The sequence below is a fragment of the Ranitomeya variabilis genome, chromosome 2 (genome assembly GCF_051348905.1).
Source record: "Ranitomeya variabilis isolate aRanVar5 chromosome 2, aRanVar5.hap1, whole genome shotgun sequence".
In the NCBI taxonomy this organism is placed as follows: domain Eukaryota; kingdom Metazoa; phylum Chordata; class Amphibia; order Anura; family Dendrobatidae; genus Ranitomeya; species Ranitomeya variabilis.
The window spans coordinates 837698992-837715905 of NC_135233.1; the positions used below are offsets into that span (position 1 = coordinate 837698992).

At 43.7% G+C, this 16914-nt stretch overlaps 1 protein-coding gene across 5 annotated transcripts in view; it reads right to left on the reverse strand.

Annotated features, from left to right (window-relative positions):
* LOC143807957 (major facilitator superfamily domain-containing protein 8-like) overlaps positions 1-16914 on the reverse strand; it is a 193686-nt gene that overhangs the window by 15426 nt on the left and 161346 nt on the right. For all 5 annotated transcript variants that reach the window (XM_077290105.1, XM_077290104.1, XM_077290108.1 and 2 more), the window contains 2 exons: positions 11203-11332; positions 10047-10169 (listed from right to left, as the gene is read on the reverse strand). In XM_077290105.1, the coding sequence (XP_077146220.1) occupies positions 10047-10169; positions 11203-11332 (253 nt within the window). The remainder of the gene's footprint in view (positions 1-10046; positions 10170-11202; positions 11333-16914) is intronic.

Below are 16914 nucleotides of genomic sequence, written 5' to 3' on the forward strand. Positions count from 1 at the left end.
GATCGCTGTGGCACGACTGTGCCCCGGAGCAGATTTAGTTTTCCCCAGCTCCAGAGCTGGGGAAACCTTACGTGACAGCCGAAATGGAGCAGTGTCCCGTATAAAGTCCTGAGTGGCTGTATATCGCTCTACCAGTCCCACCACTTCATCCAGAGTGCCTGGGTCCCCTTGTCCCACCCAACGCTGTATGGCTGCTGGCAGAGCCCTCACCAGGTGGTCAACCACCACCCTCTCTACCATCTGGAACGGGGTTAATGTCTCAGGCTGAAGCCACTTTTTAACCAGTTGCAGCAAGTCATGCGCCTGAGATCGGGCAGGGTGAGTCTCGGAAAAGGACCACTGGAACACCCGTTGGGCCCGCACATATGTATTAACCCCCAGTCTAGCAAGGATCTCACCTTTCAGCTTCCCATAGTCCAGGGCATCATCCCGACTGACGTCTATGAAGGCTTTCTGGGCATCTCCTGTCAGGAAATTAGACACCACCTCAGCCCACTGAGTCACCGGCAAGCTCTCCCGCTCCGCAGTACGTTCAAAGATGTTGAGAAAAGCCTCCATGTCATCCTCAGGCTCCATCTTCCTCAGCTCAGACCGGAATGCTGTCCCTGGTGGACCTGCCTTTAGCATAGCCGTGAACTGCTGCATCAACAATTCAGTAGTCTGCTGCTGTTGCTGCTTTTGTAGCTCCAACTGTAGCTGCTGCAATTGCAGCGCCTCTTGCTGCTGCTGCTGTGAGCGGGCAAACTGCTTCAAAAGCTCCTCCATTTTATCAGCTGGCTTAAACTGTTGCTTTGCAGGCTTAATCACTGACATGCAGCACGCTTTGGGTATGCCTCAGTTCACATTGCCCGCATTCTCCACCATATGTGATGCAGCGGTAGGACCATACACAGTGAAACGGCAGTGACCCAAGCAAGTTCAAACAAAACGTTCTTTTATTTGTGTTACTTCACACAGTCAATATAGTATACAGCTTCTTCATACAATCCATTAATAATGCATGGCTATATGATGCAGTCAATACACAGGCCGAACTTCCCTCTGTCCAGTTTCCCTGGGTGACCGCACGCCGGTAACAAGTCTCTGTACTCACTCAGTGCACTGCACTCTTTATCCTCTGGAGTGCAGCCGAGTACACATAAGACAACCCAAGAGGCAGGGCATCAGTCTCTCTGGTTCCTTTAGCCTCTGTGTTACTCCACACAGAGAGAGCTCTGCAGACAACTGCCCTGTCTGCTTCTAAGAACACACTGACACACCTCCCCCACTACTACAGGGATTTTTAATCAGTCACTGCTTCACTATTCTAATTACAGCCACACCTCTGTCTGTAGTATGCCCTCATGGCCTCACTACGGTCCCATGCATTCTGCAGAGCACATACAGCGCCCCCTAGCTGTAACAGGGGTCACTGCCTCACATATACTCCCCCCTGTTCAAACCTGTGGGGTTGAACATTTGTTACCCCGTAAGGGCGAAAGACAGGGCATCGGTATGCCCCCCTGACATCCCCGCTCATTACATTAAGAAACCAAAGTAGGGACGGGAACCATCGACCGGCGCATGCATCCCTCCCCTTTGCGTTTTTCCTCCATATTTCATTACGGGACCACTCACCCCGATCTCCATCGAAGAAGCCAAACCCTTTTTTCTGATTAACCGCAGATTTGGGCCAGTTTTGGGTGGTTTTTACTTTGTTTACTTCAGGTTCACTAACCCCACGGGTCATCATGTCACTTAAGTATCTGCTTTCGGGCCCCTGGTACCGCTTCCTCTGTACTCTTACCCGTGCCTCAGTGACTATATCACACTGAAACGCCATGGACCGCACTGGCAACTCTGAGCATATATCTGTTCTATGCCGCACCCGAACCGGAGCCTCCCGACACTGCTGTCTACCGAGCGCTCTATCTAATTTACCCTGACCCCCGGCCCCATCCTTGACCGGTGCCATAGGGTTCCTTGTGCGCACGTCCCCAGTCGCCTCTGTGATCATACACTCTCAGCTCTTCTCATACCTGCGTCTTTTATATCTGCGTCTCCGAAAGGGACCCTGGATCTGAGCTGTCCCAACCTTACCAGGAAACACCTCCAGCTCAGGGTTTAATGGGGTCCCCACAACCTCTACTGCCACAACCTCTAGAGCAGAGGTGTCAAACTGCATTCTTCGAGGGCCGCCAACAGGTCATGTTTTCAGGATTTCCTTGTATTGCACGTGATAATTTAATCACCTGCACAGAATGATTCCAGCACCTTGTGGAATGCTAAGGAAATCCTGAAAACATGACCTGTTGGTGGCCCTCGAGGAATGCAGTTTGACACCTCTGCTCTAGAGGGAGCCTATCGGGATTACACTCTAATCCTAAATTCGCGACCCCTGTGGCATACATCTTAGGATCTTCGGGTTCTACGCCCGAAACAACTTTTTCCATGAGAGGGTTTACCCTGGTCTCCCACAGGGACCAAAACAGGGGAAAATCACTTCCCAACACAGTCCCATAGGGAAGGGTCTTTGCCACTCCCAGCACATGTCTAATGTCTCCACATGGTGTAGAAACATTGACCTCTGCGGTCGGGTACTCCGGATTTCCCCATGGATACCCATCACCTCCACTTTCTGTCCGTTGGTGTCCCCAGCAACAAGGGATCGATGGACCAGAGTCACTTTACTCCCCGTGTCCAGGAGAGCCTCTGTTCGGCACCCATTCACAAGTACCTGGCACAGCTGGGGTTCGCTATCAGCAGTGCCTGTAGTTGTGGTACCGACTGGCTGAGCATACATAGAAATACGGCGACCATACCTTCAGTCCATGGGTTCAGACACCAACGGGCAGTTAGCAGCCACATGGCCAGGCCCTTGGCAGCGCCAACACCTGATCGCTGTGGCACGACTGTGCCCCGGAGCCGATTTAGTTTTCCCCAGCTCCAGAGCTGGGGAAATCTTACATGACAGCCGAAATGGAGCAGTGTCCCGTATAAAGTCCTGAGTGGCTGTATATTGCTCTACCAGTCCCACCACTTCATCCAGAGTGCCTGGGTCCCCTTGTCCCACCCAACGCTGTATGGCTGCTGGCAGAGCCCTCACCAGGTGGTCAACCACCACCCTCTCTACCATCTGGAACGGGGTTAATGTCTCAGGCTGAAGCCACTTTTTAACCAGTTGCAGCAAGTCATGCGCCTGAGATCGGGCAGGGTGAGTCTCGGAAAAGGACCACTGGAACACCCGTTGGGCCCGCACATATGTATTAACCCCCAGTCTAGCAAGGATCTCACCTTTCAGCTTCCCATAGTCCAGGGCATCATCCCGACTGAGGTCTATGAAGGCTTTCTGGGCATCTCCCGTCAGGAAATTAGACACCACCTCAGCCCACTGAGTCACCGGCAAGCTCTCCCGCTCCGCAGTACGTTCAAAGATGGTGAGAAAAGCCTCCATGGCATCCTCAGGCTCCATCTTCCTCAGCTCAGACCGAAATGCTGTCCCTGGTGGACCTGCCTCTAGCATAGCCGCGAACTGCTGCATCAACAATTCAGTAGTCTGCTGCTGTTGCTGCTTTTGTAGCTCCAACTGTAGCCGCTGCAATTGCAGCGCCTCTTGCTGCTGCTGCTGTGAGCGGGCAAACTGCTTCAAAAGCTCCTCCATTTTATCAGCTGGCTTAAACTGTTGCTTTGCAGGCTTAATCACTGACATGCAGCACGCTTTGGGTATGCCTCAGTTCACATTGCCCGCATTCTCCACCATATGTGATGCAGCGGTAGGACCATACACAGTGAAACGGCAGTGACCCAAGCAAGTTCAAACAAAACGTTCTTTTATTTGTGTTACTTCACACAGTCAATATAGTATACAGCTTCTTCATACAGACCATTAATAATGCATGGCTATATGATGCAGTCAATACACAGGCCGAACTTCCCTCTGTCCAGTTTCCCTGGGTGACCGCACGTCGGTCACAAGTCTCTGTACTCACTCAGTGCACTGCACTCTTTATCCTCTGGAGTGCAGCCGGGTACACATAAGACAGCCCAAGATGCAGGATGTCAGTCTCTCTGGTTCCTTTAGCCTCTGTGTTACTCCACGCAGAGAGAGCTCTGCAGACAACTGCCCTGTCTGCTTCCAAGAACACACTGACACCTCCCCCACTACTACGGGGATTTTTAATCAGTCACTGCTTCACTATTCTAATTACAGCCACACCTGTGTCTATAGTAAGCCCTCATGGCCTCACTACGCTTCCATGCACATTCTGCAGAGCACATACAGCGCCCCCTAGCTGTATCAGGGGTCACTGCCTCACAATATATATATAGTATATACTCGTGTATAAGCAGAGTTTTTCAGCACTTTTTTTGTGCTGAAAATGCCTCCCTGGGCTTATACGTGAGACAATTGTCCCAGAGGGTAAGCAGGGAGCAGTGGAGCAGCGGGTCACAGGAGGCAGGAGCTGGCAGCTGCGGCTGTAACTGTGCCCGCTGCTAAACAGAAATGAATATTCAATTCTCTTATAGCACGCACAGTGCCACCCGCAGCTGCCGGCTTCCAGAAGACATCCTTCTCACCTTCCTGCGTGCCCTCGCTGCATCTCATTGGTTCTGGTGCCAACAGCATTTCCGGCCATGCGATCACGTGGCCCCGCTCATTAAGGTAATGAATATGCACGCCTTTCCACTCCCATAGGCATGCAGTGAATATTCATTACTTTAATGAGTGGGGCCACGTGATCGCTCGGCAGGAAGAGGTGCTGGTGCCGAAACAAGATGCATCAGGTCACGCAGGATTTTTTTTTTTAATAGGAAACATGCATACAAGGAAAGAGGAGCCATGCATACAAGGACAGGGACTGGGGAGCTATGCATACAAGGATGGGGATAAGGAGCCATGCATACAAGGACAGGGACCGGGGAGCCATGCATACCAGGACAGCGATGGGGTAACCATGCATACAAGGACAGGGATGGGGGAGCCATGCATACAAGAACAGGGATGGGGGAGCCATGCATACAAGGACAGGGATGGGGGAGCCATGCATACTAGGACACGGATTCAGGAGCCATGCATACAAGGACAGGGATGGGGAGCTATGAATACCAGGACAGGGATGAGGGGACAATGCATACCCGGCTTATACTCGAGTCAATAAGCTTACCCAGTTTTTCATGGCAAAATTAGGTGCCTCAGCTTATACTCGAGTATATACGGTACATGCTACCAATAAAGATGTCAACTCGCCTCGCAAAAAAAAGCCCTCACTTGACTCTGTTGGCTGAAATATAAAAAAAAATTGTAGATATCTATATATGAGTAAGCAAAAACTTGTTTTTGCAATAAGTGTTTTTTAGTGTGTGACAGCAGCCAAACAGAAAAAAACGCTGTAAATCTGGTATAGCTGTAATTATAACAAACCTGAAGAATAAAGTTACCTAATCACTCATACCTCACAAGGAATGGCGTAAAAAGTAAATAAAACCAATTCTTCACCTGCTGTTGATTTGTTTTTCATTCCGCCTCCTAAAGATTGCATTAAGAGTCGGCTCACATTTATCCTGCACACTACGCTGGGCTCTTACACCGGGGTTTCAATGTAAATCTATGAAATAAGTGATTCAGATGGAAATCCCTGCAATGAGGCAGATGGAGGCACTGTGGATGCCATTTGGTCTGTGATCCAGTGGGTTCCTTCTTTTTAAAAATGCACAGAAGTGCCGTCCACCACAATTCAGAGCACTTCTGAAAAGAAAGACACCAATGAACAGAGGCCAGACTAAAGGTACCTTCACACTAAACGACTTTGCAACGATAACGATAGCGATCCGTGACGTTGCAGCGTCCTGGATAGCGATATCGTTGTGTTTGACACGCAGAAGCGATCAGGATCCTGCTGTGATATCGCTGGTCGTTGCTGAAAGTCCAGAACTTTATTTGGTCATCAGATCGGCGTGTATCCTCGTGTTTGATAGCAAAAGCAACGATGCCAGCAATGTTTTACAATGGTAACCAGGGTAAATATTGAGTTACTAAGCGCAGGGCCGCGCTTAGTAACCCGATATTTACCCTGGTTACCATTGTAAATGTAAAAAAAAAAAAAACAGTACAGACTCACCTTCTGATGTCTGTCAGATCCCTGGCCGTCTGCTTCCCGCACTGACTGTGAGCGCCGGCTGGCCGTAAAGCACAGCACACCGCTGTGCTCTGCTTTTACTTTATGGCCGGCCGGAGCTCACAGTCAGTGCGGGAAGCAGACGGCCAGGGACCTGACGGACATCAGAAGGTGAGTATGTACTGTTTTTTTTTTACATTTACACTGGTAACCAGGGTAAACATCGGGTTACTAAGCGCGGCCCTGCGCTTAGTAACCCGATGTTTACCCTGGTTACCCGGGGACTTCGGCATCGTTGGTCGCTGGAGAGCTGTCTGTGTGACAGCTCTACAGCGACCACACAGCGACGCTGCAGCGATCGGCATCGTTGTCGATATCGCTGCAGCGTCGCTTAATGTGACGGTACCTTTAGTCCAGAGTAACTCTGCTGCCCTATTATAGTGAGTGGCTCCCTCGTGGGTTTCATCTAAATCATGTCACTTGGAGATTTAGATGTAAACTATAATTTTCAAAATGGGGTCACTTGAGGGGGGATTCTGAGCACTTAGGGGCTCTGTATATGAAGTCTGCAAACTATTTTAGCAAAATCTGCGCTCCAGAATGCAAATAGCGCTCCTGTCCCTCCGTGTGGCTAACCAGTACTGTACAGCCACATTTTGGGTATTTCTACATTCAGCAAAAATTGTGGGACACATTTTGATGCCATTTTTACCCATTTCCAAGTGTGAAAATGTAAAATCCGGGGACAAAACAAAATTTTGGTGGAAAAAAATGAAATGGTAAAATAATGTGTGACCCATCTGTGGTGTCAATGTGATCACTGCACCCCTAGATGAATTTATTGAGAGGTGAAGTTTGTAAAATAGGACAACTTTTGGTGGGTTTTGCTGTTCTGGCACCTCAGGTGCTCTACCAATGTGACATGGCACCCTGAAACCAGTCAAGCAAAGTCTGGATTCCAATATAGCGCTTATTCCCTTCTGAGCTTTGCACTGTGCCTCAAAAGTAATTTTCAACCACATAGGGGGTATTGGTGTACTCATGAGAAATTGCACAACAATTTTTGGAGTCCATTTTCTCCTGTTACCCATGTGAAAATAAAAGAATGTCTTTTTTTTATTTTCATGGCTCAATGTTATAAAGTTCTGGGAAGCACCTGGGGATTCAATGTGCTCATCGCACATCTAGATAAATTTATTGAGTGGGGCTAGTTTCCAAAATGGGGTACTTGTGAGGGATTTCCACTGTTTAGGCACATCAGGGGCTCTCAAAACGTGACATGACACCAGCACAAAATTGCATCAAAATTTGTGTTCTAAGAGGTCACTGCATCCATTCTGAGCCCAGCCATGCACCCAAGCAGTAGTTTTCCCCAACTGATGGAGTATCAGCGTACTAAGAAGAAATTGCAGAACAAATTTTAGGGTTTATGGTCTCCTGTTACTCTTGTGAAAATAAAATCATATTTTCTCCACTAAAATGTTTTTAGCCCCCAATTTTTTATTTTTTTATTTTTACGGCTGAAGGTTATAAACTTCTATGAACCATTTTTTGTTCTATTTTCCTCCTCTAAAACCTAGGTGCATCTTATAGTCTGGTCCATCTTCTAGTCTGAAACATACGGTATATATTGTTTCTAGCGAATAAGTATTAACTTGCTGGTGAGGAAGCGATTAACTTTTCTCTGGAACTTCTCTGTAATCTTTGGTATCTTTGATACTGCTACAACTCAGCTGATGCAATTGCAGTTACGTCTGAAGTAGCCATGGTGGACTGGTTCGGAGGTAGGGAATCCTTGGATGGCAGGAGTGTGTGCGTCAGATGGGAGGTGGGGTGTTCTCTATAAATTTTCGTCATCTGTGGCGGGAGCATAACCCCCTCTACTCATATACCTTGTGCATAGCACCATATATCTGTGTAATATAAGATTTATGAACCTAGTGATGTGCCCATCAATTATAGCAGGATTTGTGAAACATGTTGAGGTGTGAATTTAATGCACTGCAGGGATTTCAGAAACAAAGAACCCTGAATATGTAATAAACTTGCTAAACAGTGTTAGCTAGCATCATAGTAGTGAAAGAAAAGGAAGTATGAGCAAATATCCGTGATATTCATTAGCTGAAGTAGGGACAAAGAATATTCATAAAAAAACTATACAGCACTGAATTATTGATAAGAAAGGTCAAATACTGGCTCCTGAAAGATCATAGGGGTGAATGTAAATACCTCATTATTAAAAGGGAACTATAGCTTGAATCTGTAAGTGCTAAAGTATACCATCAATTAAATACTAAGCATTTGAATACATGCTATAGGGTGAAATTGAGGGCAAAGTGCAACATGAATTTATAATATGAATATAGTGATAATAATTTAAATTTAATGACACATTGGGAACAAATATGTGTGTGCCAGGATAATTGTTCTCTGAGAAAGAAGTATGAGATAGAATTGTCACTAGGAAGAAAAGTGTGTTTTAACTGTGCATTAGTATCCACAATATGATCTACATGTCAATTAATGGGATAATAGTGGATAGACTGTAAAAAGCATGATGGATATAAAATGAATATTATTTTTTAACATTACTGAAGACAGGTTCTATGTTATACTGTTAGTCCACGTCAGTCAGTGAATATGTCTCCATCTACCTCATTATAGGGAATCTTCCGCTGGGGGTTCCATCTGAATCACGTATTGCAGAGATTTACATGGAAACCCCGGTGTAAGCAGTCAGCGTAGAGAGCAGGATAAATGTGAGCCGAGCCTTACTGAGATCTTTGGGATGTAGAATTAACAAATCAAGTCAACAGCAGGTCAATAATAGGTTTTATTTAATTATTATTTATTTTATTTTATTATTATTATTATTATTATTTTTTTACAAAGTTGCTCATGCGGTATGACGGATTAGATGACTTTATTCTTCCGCTTGGTGTGATTACAGCGATACCAGATTTATATAGGGTTTTTTTTGGGGGGGTTGCTACTATCGCACATTAAAAAAAAAAAAAAAAAACTTTTTCTTCTACGAAAACAAGTTTTTGCATTTGAGAGCTATAATTTTTCTATATTTCTGCAGACAGTCATGTGAGGGCTTGTTTTTTGTGAGGTGAGTTGGAGTTTTTATTGGTAACATTTCGAGGCACATAACATTTGTTGAGCGCTTCCTATTCCTATTTTTGGAAGGCAGTGAGCATCGGCCGGCCGTAAAGCACAGCACAGAGGTGACGTCACCGCTGTGCTCTGCTTTTACTTTACGGCCGGCCGGCCGGCGCTCACAGTCAGTGCGGGAAGCAGACGGCCAGGGACCTGACGGACATCAGAAGGTGAGTATGTACTGGGTTTTTTTTACATTTACAATGGTACCCAGGGTAAACATCGGGTTACTAAGCGCGGCCCTGCACTTAGTAACCCGATGTTTACCCTGGTTACCCGGGGACTCCGGCATCGTTGGTCGCTGGAGAGCTGTCTGTGTGACAGCTCTCCAGTGACCACACAGCGATGCTGCAGCGATCGGCATCGCTGTCGATATCGCTGCAGCGTCGCTTAATGTGACGGTACCTTTAGTGAGATTGAATGACCAATCACAGCAATCAAGAGGGTGGGGACAGCTGAAATGGGTCCCCGCATCTCCAGCTGTCCCGATCAGCTGTCACTGATGGGTATAGTACGTCATGATGCGGGAACTTACACCCTATCATGACATATTATACCAGTCACTGTTCATTAAGGGGTTAAAGCACATGACAAAGGTTGATATGTTGTACATGTATATGTCAGGTCTTCACTAAATTCATTACCTTTTTTAAAGGTGCCAGTGAATGTTTTGATTTTCATCTGACATACATGTAGCTGACGGACCATTGCAATTGGACACCATATTGACAACGGCCTGGTGTGGTCTTACCCTTTGCATTTTATTTTGAGAATTCAGATTTAACTTACCTTGAGTTTTTTCAGCAGTTACTTTTGAGAATAAAGAAACCTGTGACACGGACACAAAGGGCAGTCCAAGTACTTGGAGAAAAACGCCAATCACAAATTCTGCCAGAAGAGAGCTATAACTTCCTGTAACAAACAGCAACGGAAGAAAAAATGAGGGGTCTAGGAAACAGAACCCCAATGCAGTATTATGGCTCCTTCACCCAAGTGTATTTTCAGTTCATATATTTAAAACATAAAACATTTCAAATGCCAACAGTTGCCACTTAAAAGGGGCATTTCCATCTCCAAGATCCTATCCCCATAAGCAGTAGTAGGTGTACTAATAATGATATTAGCAAATAGCTCAACTTCTTAGAAACATTGCGTAATTCTTCTGAGCTTAGGTAGTGGTTAAGAACACTTACAAAGTGACAGTTAGTTGTTACTAGTCGTAATTATGGACACCTAATCTACAGCAATGCACATGGGATAAGTGATCTTGGAGATAGGAATACCCGTTTAACAGAATTTACTATACACCAAGTATTCATTGAGATTTAAAGGTGTTCAGGTGTTCTCTGGAAATAAAAAAATGAAATAAAAAGGAAATATTATAAATTCATAATACATTTAATTGGCAAATCACAAATGCTTTGTTTAGGGACGTAATCACTTTGTTAAAATGACAGAAGCCAGACTGACAATGTTAGGAGAGATAAATAAGAATGTGCAGTAGGAAGCGCCAGTGCTGTGATCTGGGTATTGCTATTCCATATATAGGCAAGTATCGGTATATTCTTTCAGAAACACAATGGACAGCAGTGTGAGCAGCCTCTTCTGACGTCAGCAACCATGATCAGAAAAATAAGGAAAACAAAACACATACTAATTAGCTCCTTCCCACCTGGTATCTACAGTATTAGATCATAGAGACAGAGTAGACAAAACTATTGTAATTTGCTAATTGAAGGTATTCAGGAATTCATTTTTTTTTATTCCTGGAGAAGTCCATAAATGCATAACAGTATGCAGAAATATGGAATAATGGTGGCTTAATTAGGTGACCAAACAAAACTAAAATTGTCATGGGAATTTGAAGACTTAAAAGACCAAAAACAAATAATATACATAGAATTAAAAAAAAAATAAAAATCAACAATAAATGTGACCAGCTAACCTTCGGGTTTTGCCAAGAACAGGAGGCACCAAATGCAGGATATGTTACAGATAAAAAGTCCAAATACCAGGAGGAGGCGATCTGAACAACAGCGGCTGAGCGCACGCACTACAAGGAAACCAAACAACATCTGCAGACAGAGAAACTTAGTTAAAATACAAGAAAATAAATATAACAACTTGTCCTCTAGATCAGAAGAGGTTGCTTTAAATGTAGGCATGTTGTAATAGAGAAAAGAATTAATGCAAATGTGAAGACTCTTATTACCATTTTCGCATAGAACAATCACAAAAAAAAAGGTGTACAGCTTCCACAACAAGCTTTATGACACAGAGAGAAATCTAGAACCTGTATCTTGAACTTTGCAGCTAGTTTAGCATATTAACTCTTCAAAGGATGAGAGAATGTTTTGTTTCTGCTCTCTGTCCACATATCCATATAAGGTCTTTTTTGAACAACTAGTTATAGTTTTGAATGACACCTTTCACTTTAGATGAGAAAATGTACTTAAAAGAGGAAAAAACAGGATTACGAATGTAATGAAATTGCGAGAAAAAAAACCAAAACAATTCTGGCACTGTTTTTTGCTTTTACGGCATTTATTGTGTGGTGACTGGTGAACATGAAACGTTATGTTCTGTCTGTTTTTACATTTTGGTGTATAAAAGTGAGTTTTAAGCTCAATGTTTTAATGTATTTTAAAAAATAAATTACGTGAATGAGGACATGACAGTCAATATAAAGTATCAAGACAAGAGTTCTGTTTTCAGAAAATATAAAGGGTGTAAGGGTGCACTTCAATATAAAAGGGTGTAGTACCTGTATTTTAAAGGATGTTTGGACATGCTTTAAACCAGCTTTTGCATCAAACTTTAGATATTGTGCACATAACTTTCTACTTGGGTCAGATAGCTTGTTAGTAATATCAATATTCATATAAAACTACAAACAATTTCTAATACATAACAACCAAAGGAAAATGGTCTCTCCTAAGGTCGTAGTCAAATGGCTGTATAAATCAGGCCAAGATTGTAACGCAGTGCACGGAAAATGACAGCGGCATTTAACATGTTAACAACTAATAGCTTTCATTGTATTTCAAACTGCTGTATGGTCATTGCCATAGGCAACAATTAGTTCAAACCTAATAGAAAAAGACACATGGGACAACCAATATTAGTAATACGATAATTCAAAGTTTATTAAATAAATACAAAAATAATTACACATAGATGGGGGGGGTCATTTTACTGATACAGGATTGTCTTTTAGCAGACCTCTCTTCATCTATATGTAATAATCTAATAAACTTCATAACATCGAATTACTAATATTGGCTCCCCTATGCGTCTTTTTCTTCTGGATTTATCTTTATCTATTGTATTATCTCCATTAGATAGACATTTTTCTGTTTTTGTTTTTTTTTGTATAGTTCTTTTTAAGGGTCATAGGGTCAGATTCATCAACGCTTCTACATCAGTATTCTGGTGGAAAACGCATTGAAAAGTTGCACATTTTTATCACAATCTTGATTTGCGTCAAAATGTTGTGACTTTTGGCATTCTTGTGACATGTTCACCCAGCTTTGACAAAGCAAGCGGACCTGGGGTGTGAAGCACAGCTGAGTTCACTACGCCACAAATCTTACTGCAGCAGGGACTCTGCTACATGACATATCTACTGGATGAGGTTTATCTTAACCTCCTGTCTTTGACAATAAAACTGTTTAATTTAGTTCACAACAGGTGTGTATTTTTTTTTATAGAGAAACTTTAGTAGTGGAACAATTTCCAATATTATAATACCAATATCTGTGTGCCGATATAAGCGTACAGAAAAAATATTCTGTAGATGGGGTGCAAGTATCCATACTTCTCTGGAGCTGCTTACACTGCGTTCCCAGTGGCCTGTTTCCTTCTGAAAGTTAACAATTTCCAGCCTGAAATTCAGATGTGAAGCATTCTGGTATTTAACCCCACCAATACGATTTAAAATTCAACCTGAGATAAGCAAATAGGATCTTTCACACCTAACTTCCGATTTACATCCGAAAGCAGTGCGATTGCTACCAGATTGCAATGAGATTTTAACATGAGCTTTTACATACAGCAACTCTCTATGTCATTTACACATCGTTTTCATATCGCGTATATATATATATATATATATATATATATATATATATATATACACATGTACACACACACACACAGTATATATATATATGTATATATATATATATATATATATACATATATATATATATATATATATATATATATATATATATATATATATATATAGTAGCGTGGCTAGGGGTTGGATAGTCGACGGGAGGTATGTATGGCAGAGAAGGCTTGTCGCTGTGATGTAACCCGGAGTGTTTTCTGTAAGGCACATAAAGCAATAAGGAGTTGCTTGGTATATTTGGGTCCGGTGTTGTGAAATTGGATTTTGGGCTCCCCCGGTGGCCACTGGTGGAATTGAACTGGTGTGCATCTTCCCCTCTGTTCACCTGTTTCCATCAGGATGTGGGAGTCGCTATTTAACCTTGCTCCTCTGTCACTTCCATGCCGGTCAACATTGTAATCAGAAGCCTTTCTGTGCATGTTCCTGCTGCTAGACAACTCCCAGCTAAGTTGGACTTTAGTCCTCGTTTATTTTTGCATTTTGTTCCAGTTCACAGCTGTAGTTTCGTTTCTGTGTCTGGAAAGCTCTTGTGATCTGAAATTGCCACTCTGATGTTATGAGTTAATACTAGAGTCTTAAAGTAATTTCAGGATGGTATTTTGATAGGGTTTTCAGCTGACCATGAAAGTGCCCTTTCTGTCTTCCTGCTATCTAGTAAGCGGGCCTCAATTTTGCTAAACCTATTTTCATACTACGTTTGTCATTTCATCTAAACTCACCGCCAATATATGTGGGGGCCTCTGTCTGCCTATCGGGGAAATTTCTCTAGAGGTGAGCCAGGACTATATTTTCCTCTGCCAGGATTAGTTAGTCCTCCGGCCGGCGCTGGGCGTCTAGGGATAAAAAACGTAGGCAACGCTACCCGGCTACTGTTAGTTGTGCGGCAGGTTTAGTTCATGGTCAGTTTAGTTTCCATCCTTCCAAGAGCTAGTACTTATGTTTGCTGGGCTATGTTCTCTTGCCATTGAGAACCATAACAGTTTGACCGGCCCAAAAAGGGTTAAATTAATTGACAGAGAAAGGAGAGAAAAGAGAAGTCTGCTGAAGATTTTTTTTTTTTTTTTTTTCCCCTTCCCTTCAGTTCTGAGTGTGCTTGTAATTGAATCTCTTGCAAGTCTGCCTATATTGCAGCCTTTCTCTCTCTCTCTCTCTCCTTCTAATCCTGGAATGGCTCTGTGTTCACCTGTTTAAAATGGATATTCAGAGTTTAGCTGCAGGTTTGAATAATCTCACCACGAAAGTTCAAAATTTACAAGATTTTGTTGTTCATGTTCCTATATCTGAACCTAGAATTCCTTTGCCTGAATTTTTCTCGGGGAATAGATCTTGCTTTCAAAATTTTAAAAATAATTGCAAGTTGTTTTTGTCCCTGAAATCTCGCTCTGCTGGAGATCCTGCTCAGCAGGTCAGGATTGTGATTTCCCTGCTCCGGGGCGACCCTCAGGATTGGGCTTTTGCATTGGCTCCAGGGGATCCTGCGTTGCTCAATGTGGATGCGTTTTTTCTGGCCTTGGGGTTGCTTTATGAGGAACCTCAGTTAGAGCTTCAGGCGGAAAAGGCCTTGATGTCCCTATCTCAGGGGCAAGACGAAGCTGAAATATACTGCCAGAAATTCCGTAAATGGGCTGTGCTTACTCAGTGGAATGAGTGCGCCCTGGCGGCGAATTTCAGAGAGGGTCTCTCTGATGCCATTAAGGATGTTATGGTGGGGTTCCCTGTGCCTGCGGGTCTGAATGAGTCCATGACAATGGCTATCCAGATCGATAGGCGTCTGCGGGAGCGCAAACCTGTGCACCATTTGGCGGTGTCTACTGAGAAGACGCCAGAGAATATGCAATGTGATAGAATTCTGTCCAGAAGTGAACGGCAGAATTTAAGACGAAAAAATGGGTTGTGCTTCTATTGCGGTGATTCAACTCATGTTATATCAGCATGCTCTAAGCGTACTAAGAAGCTTGATAAGTCTGTTTCAATTGGCACTTTACAGTCTAAGTTTATTCTATCTGTGACCCTGATTTGTTCTTTATCATCTATTACCGCGGATGCCTATGTCGACTCTGGCGCCGCTTTGAGTCTTATGGATTGGTCCTTTGCCAAACGCTGTGGGTATGATTTGGAGCCTCTTGAAACTTCTATACCCCTGAAGGGGATTGACTCCACCCCATTGGCTAGTAATAAACCACAATACTGGACACAAGTAACTATGCGGATTAATCCGGATCATCAGGAGATTATTCGCTTTCTTGTGCTGTATAACCTACATGATGTGTTGGTGCTTGGATTGCCATGGCTGCAATCTCATAACCCAGTCCTTGACTGGAAAGCTATGTCTGTGTTAAGCTGGGGATGTAAGGGGACGCATGGGGACGTACCTGTGGTTTCCATTTCATCATCTATTCCCTCTGAGATTCCTGAATTCTTGACAATTTCGTGACGTTTTTGAAGAACCTAAGCTTGGTTCATTACCTCCGCACCGGGAGTGCGATTGTGCCATAGATTTGATTCCGGGTAGTAAATACCCTAAGGGTCGTTTATTTAATCTGTCTGTGCCTGAACATGCTGCTATGCGAGAATATATAAAGGAGTCCTTGGAAAAGGGACATATTCGTCCTTCGTCATCTCCCTTAGGAGCCGGTTTTTTCTTTGTGGCTAAGAAAGATGGCTCTTTGAGACCGTGTATTGATTATCGGCTTTTGAATAAAATCACGGTTAAATATCAATATCCGTTGCCACTGCTGACTGATTTGTTTGCTCGCATAAAGGGGGCCAAGTGGTTCTCTAAGATAGATCTCCGCGGGGCGTATAATTTGGTGCGAATTAAGCAGGGGGATGAGTGGAAGACCGCATTTAATACGCCCGAGGGCCACTTTGAGTATTTGGTGATGCCTTTTGGTCTTTCAAATGCCCCTTCAGTCTTTCAGTCCTTTATGCATGACATTTTCCGTGATTATTTGGATAAATTTATGATTGTGTATCTGGATGATATTTTGATTTTTTCGGATGACTGGGACTCTCATGTCCAGCAGGTCAGGAGGGTTTTTCAGGTTTTGCGGTCTAATTCCTTGTGTGTGAAGGGTTCTAAGTGCGTTTTTGGGGTTCAAAAGATTTCCTTTTTGGGATATATTTTTTCCCCCTCTTCCATCGAGATGGATCCTGTCAAGGTTCAGGCTATTTGTGATTGGACGCAACCCTCTTCTCTTAAGAGTCTTCAGAAATTTTTGGGCTTTGCTAACTTTTATCGTCGATTTATTGCTGGTTTTTCTGATGTTGTTAAACCATTGACTGATTTGACTAAGAAGGGTGCTGATGTTGCTGATTGGTCCCCTGCTGCTGTGGAGGCCTTTCGGGAGCTTAAGCGCCGCTTTTCTTCCGCCCCTGTGTTGCGTCAGCCTGATGTTGCTCTTCCTTTTCAGGTTGAGGTCGACGCTTCTGAAATCGGAGCTGGGGCAGTTTTGTCGCAGAGAAGTTCCGATTGTTCCGTGATGAGACCTTGTGCCTTTTTCTCGCGTAAATTTTCGCCCG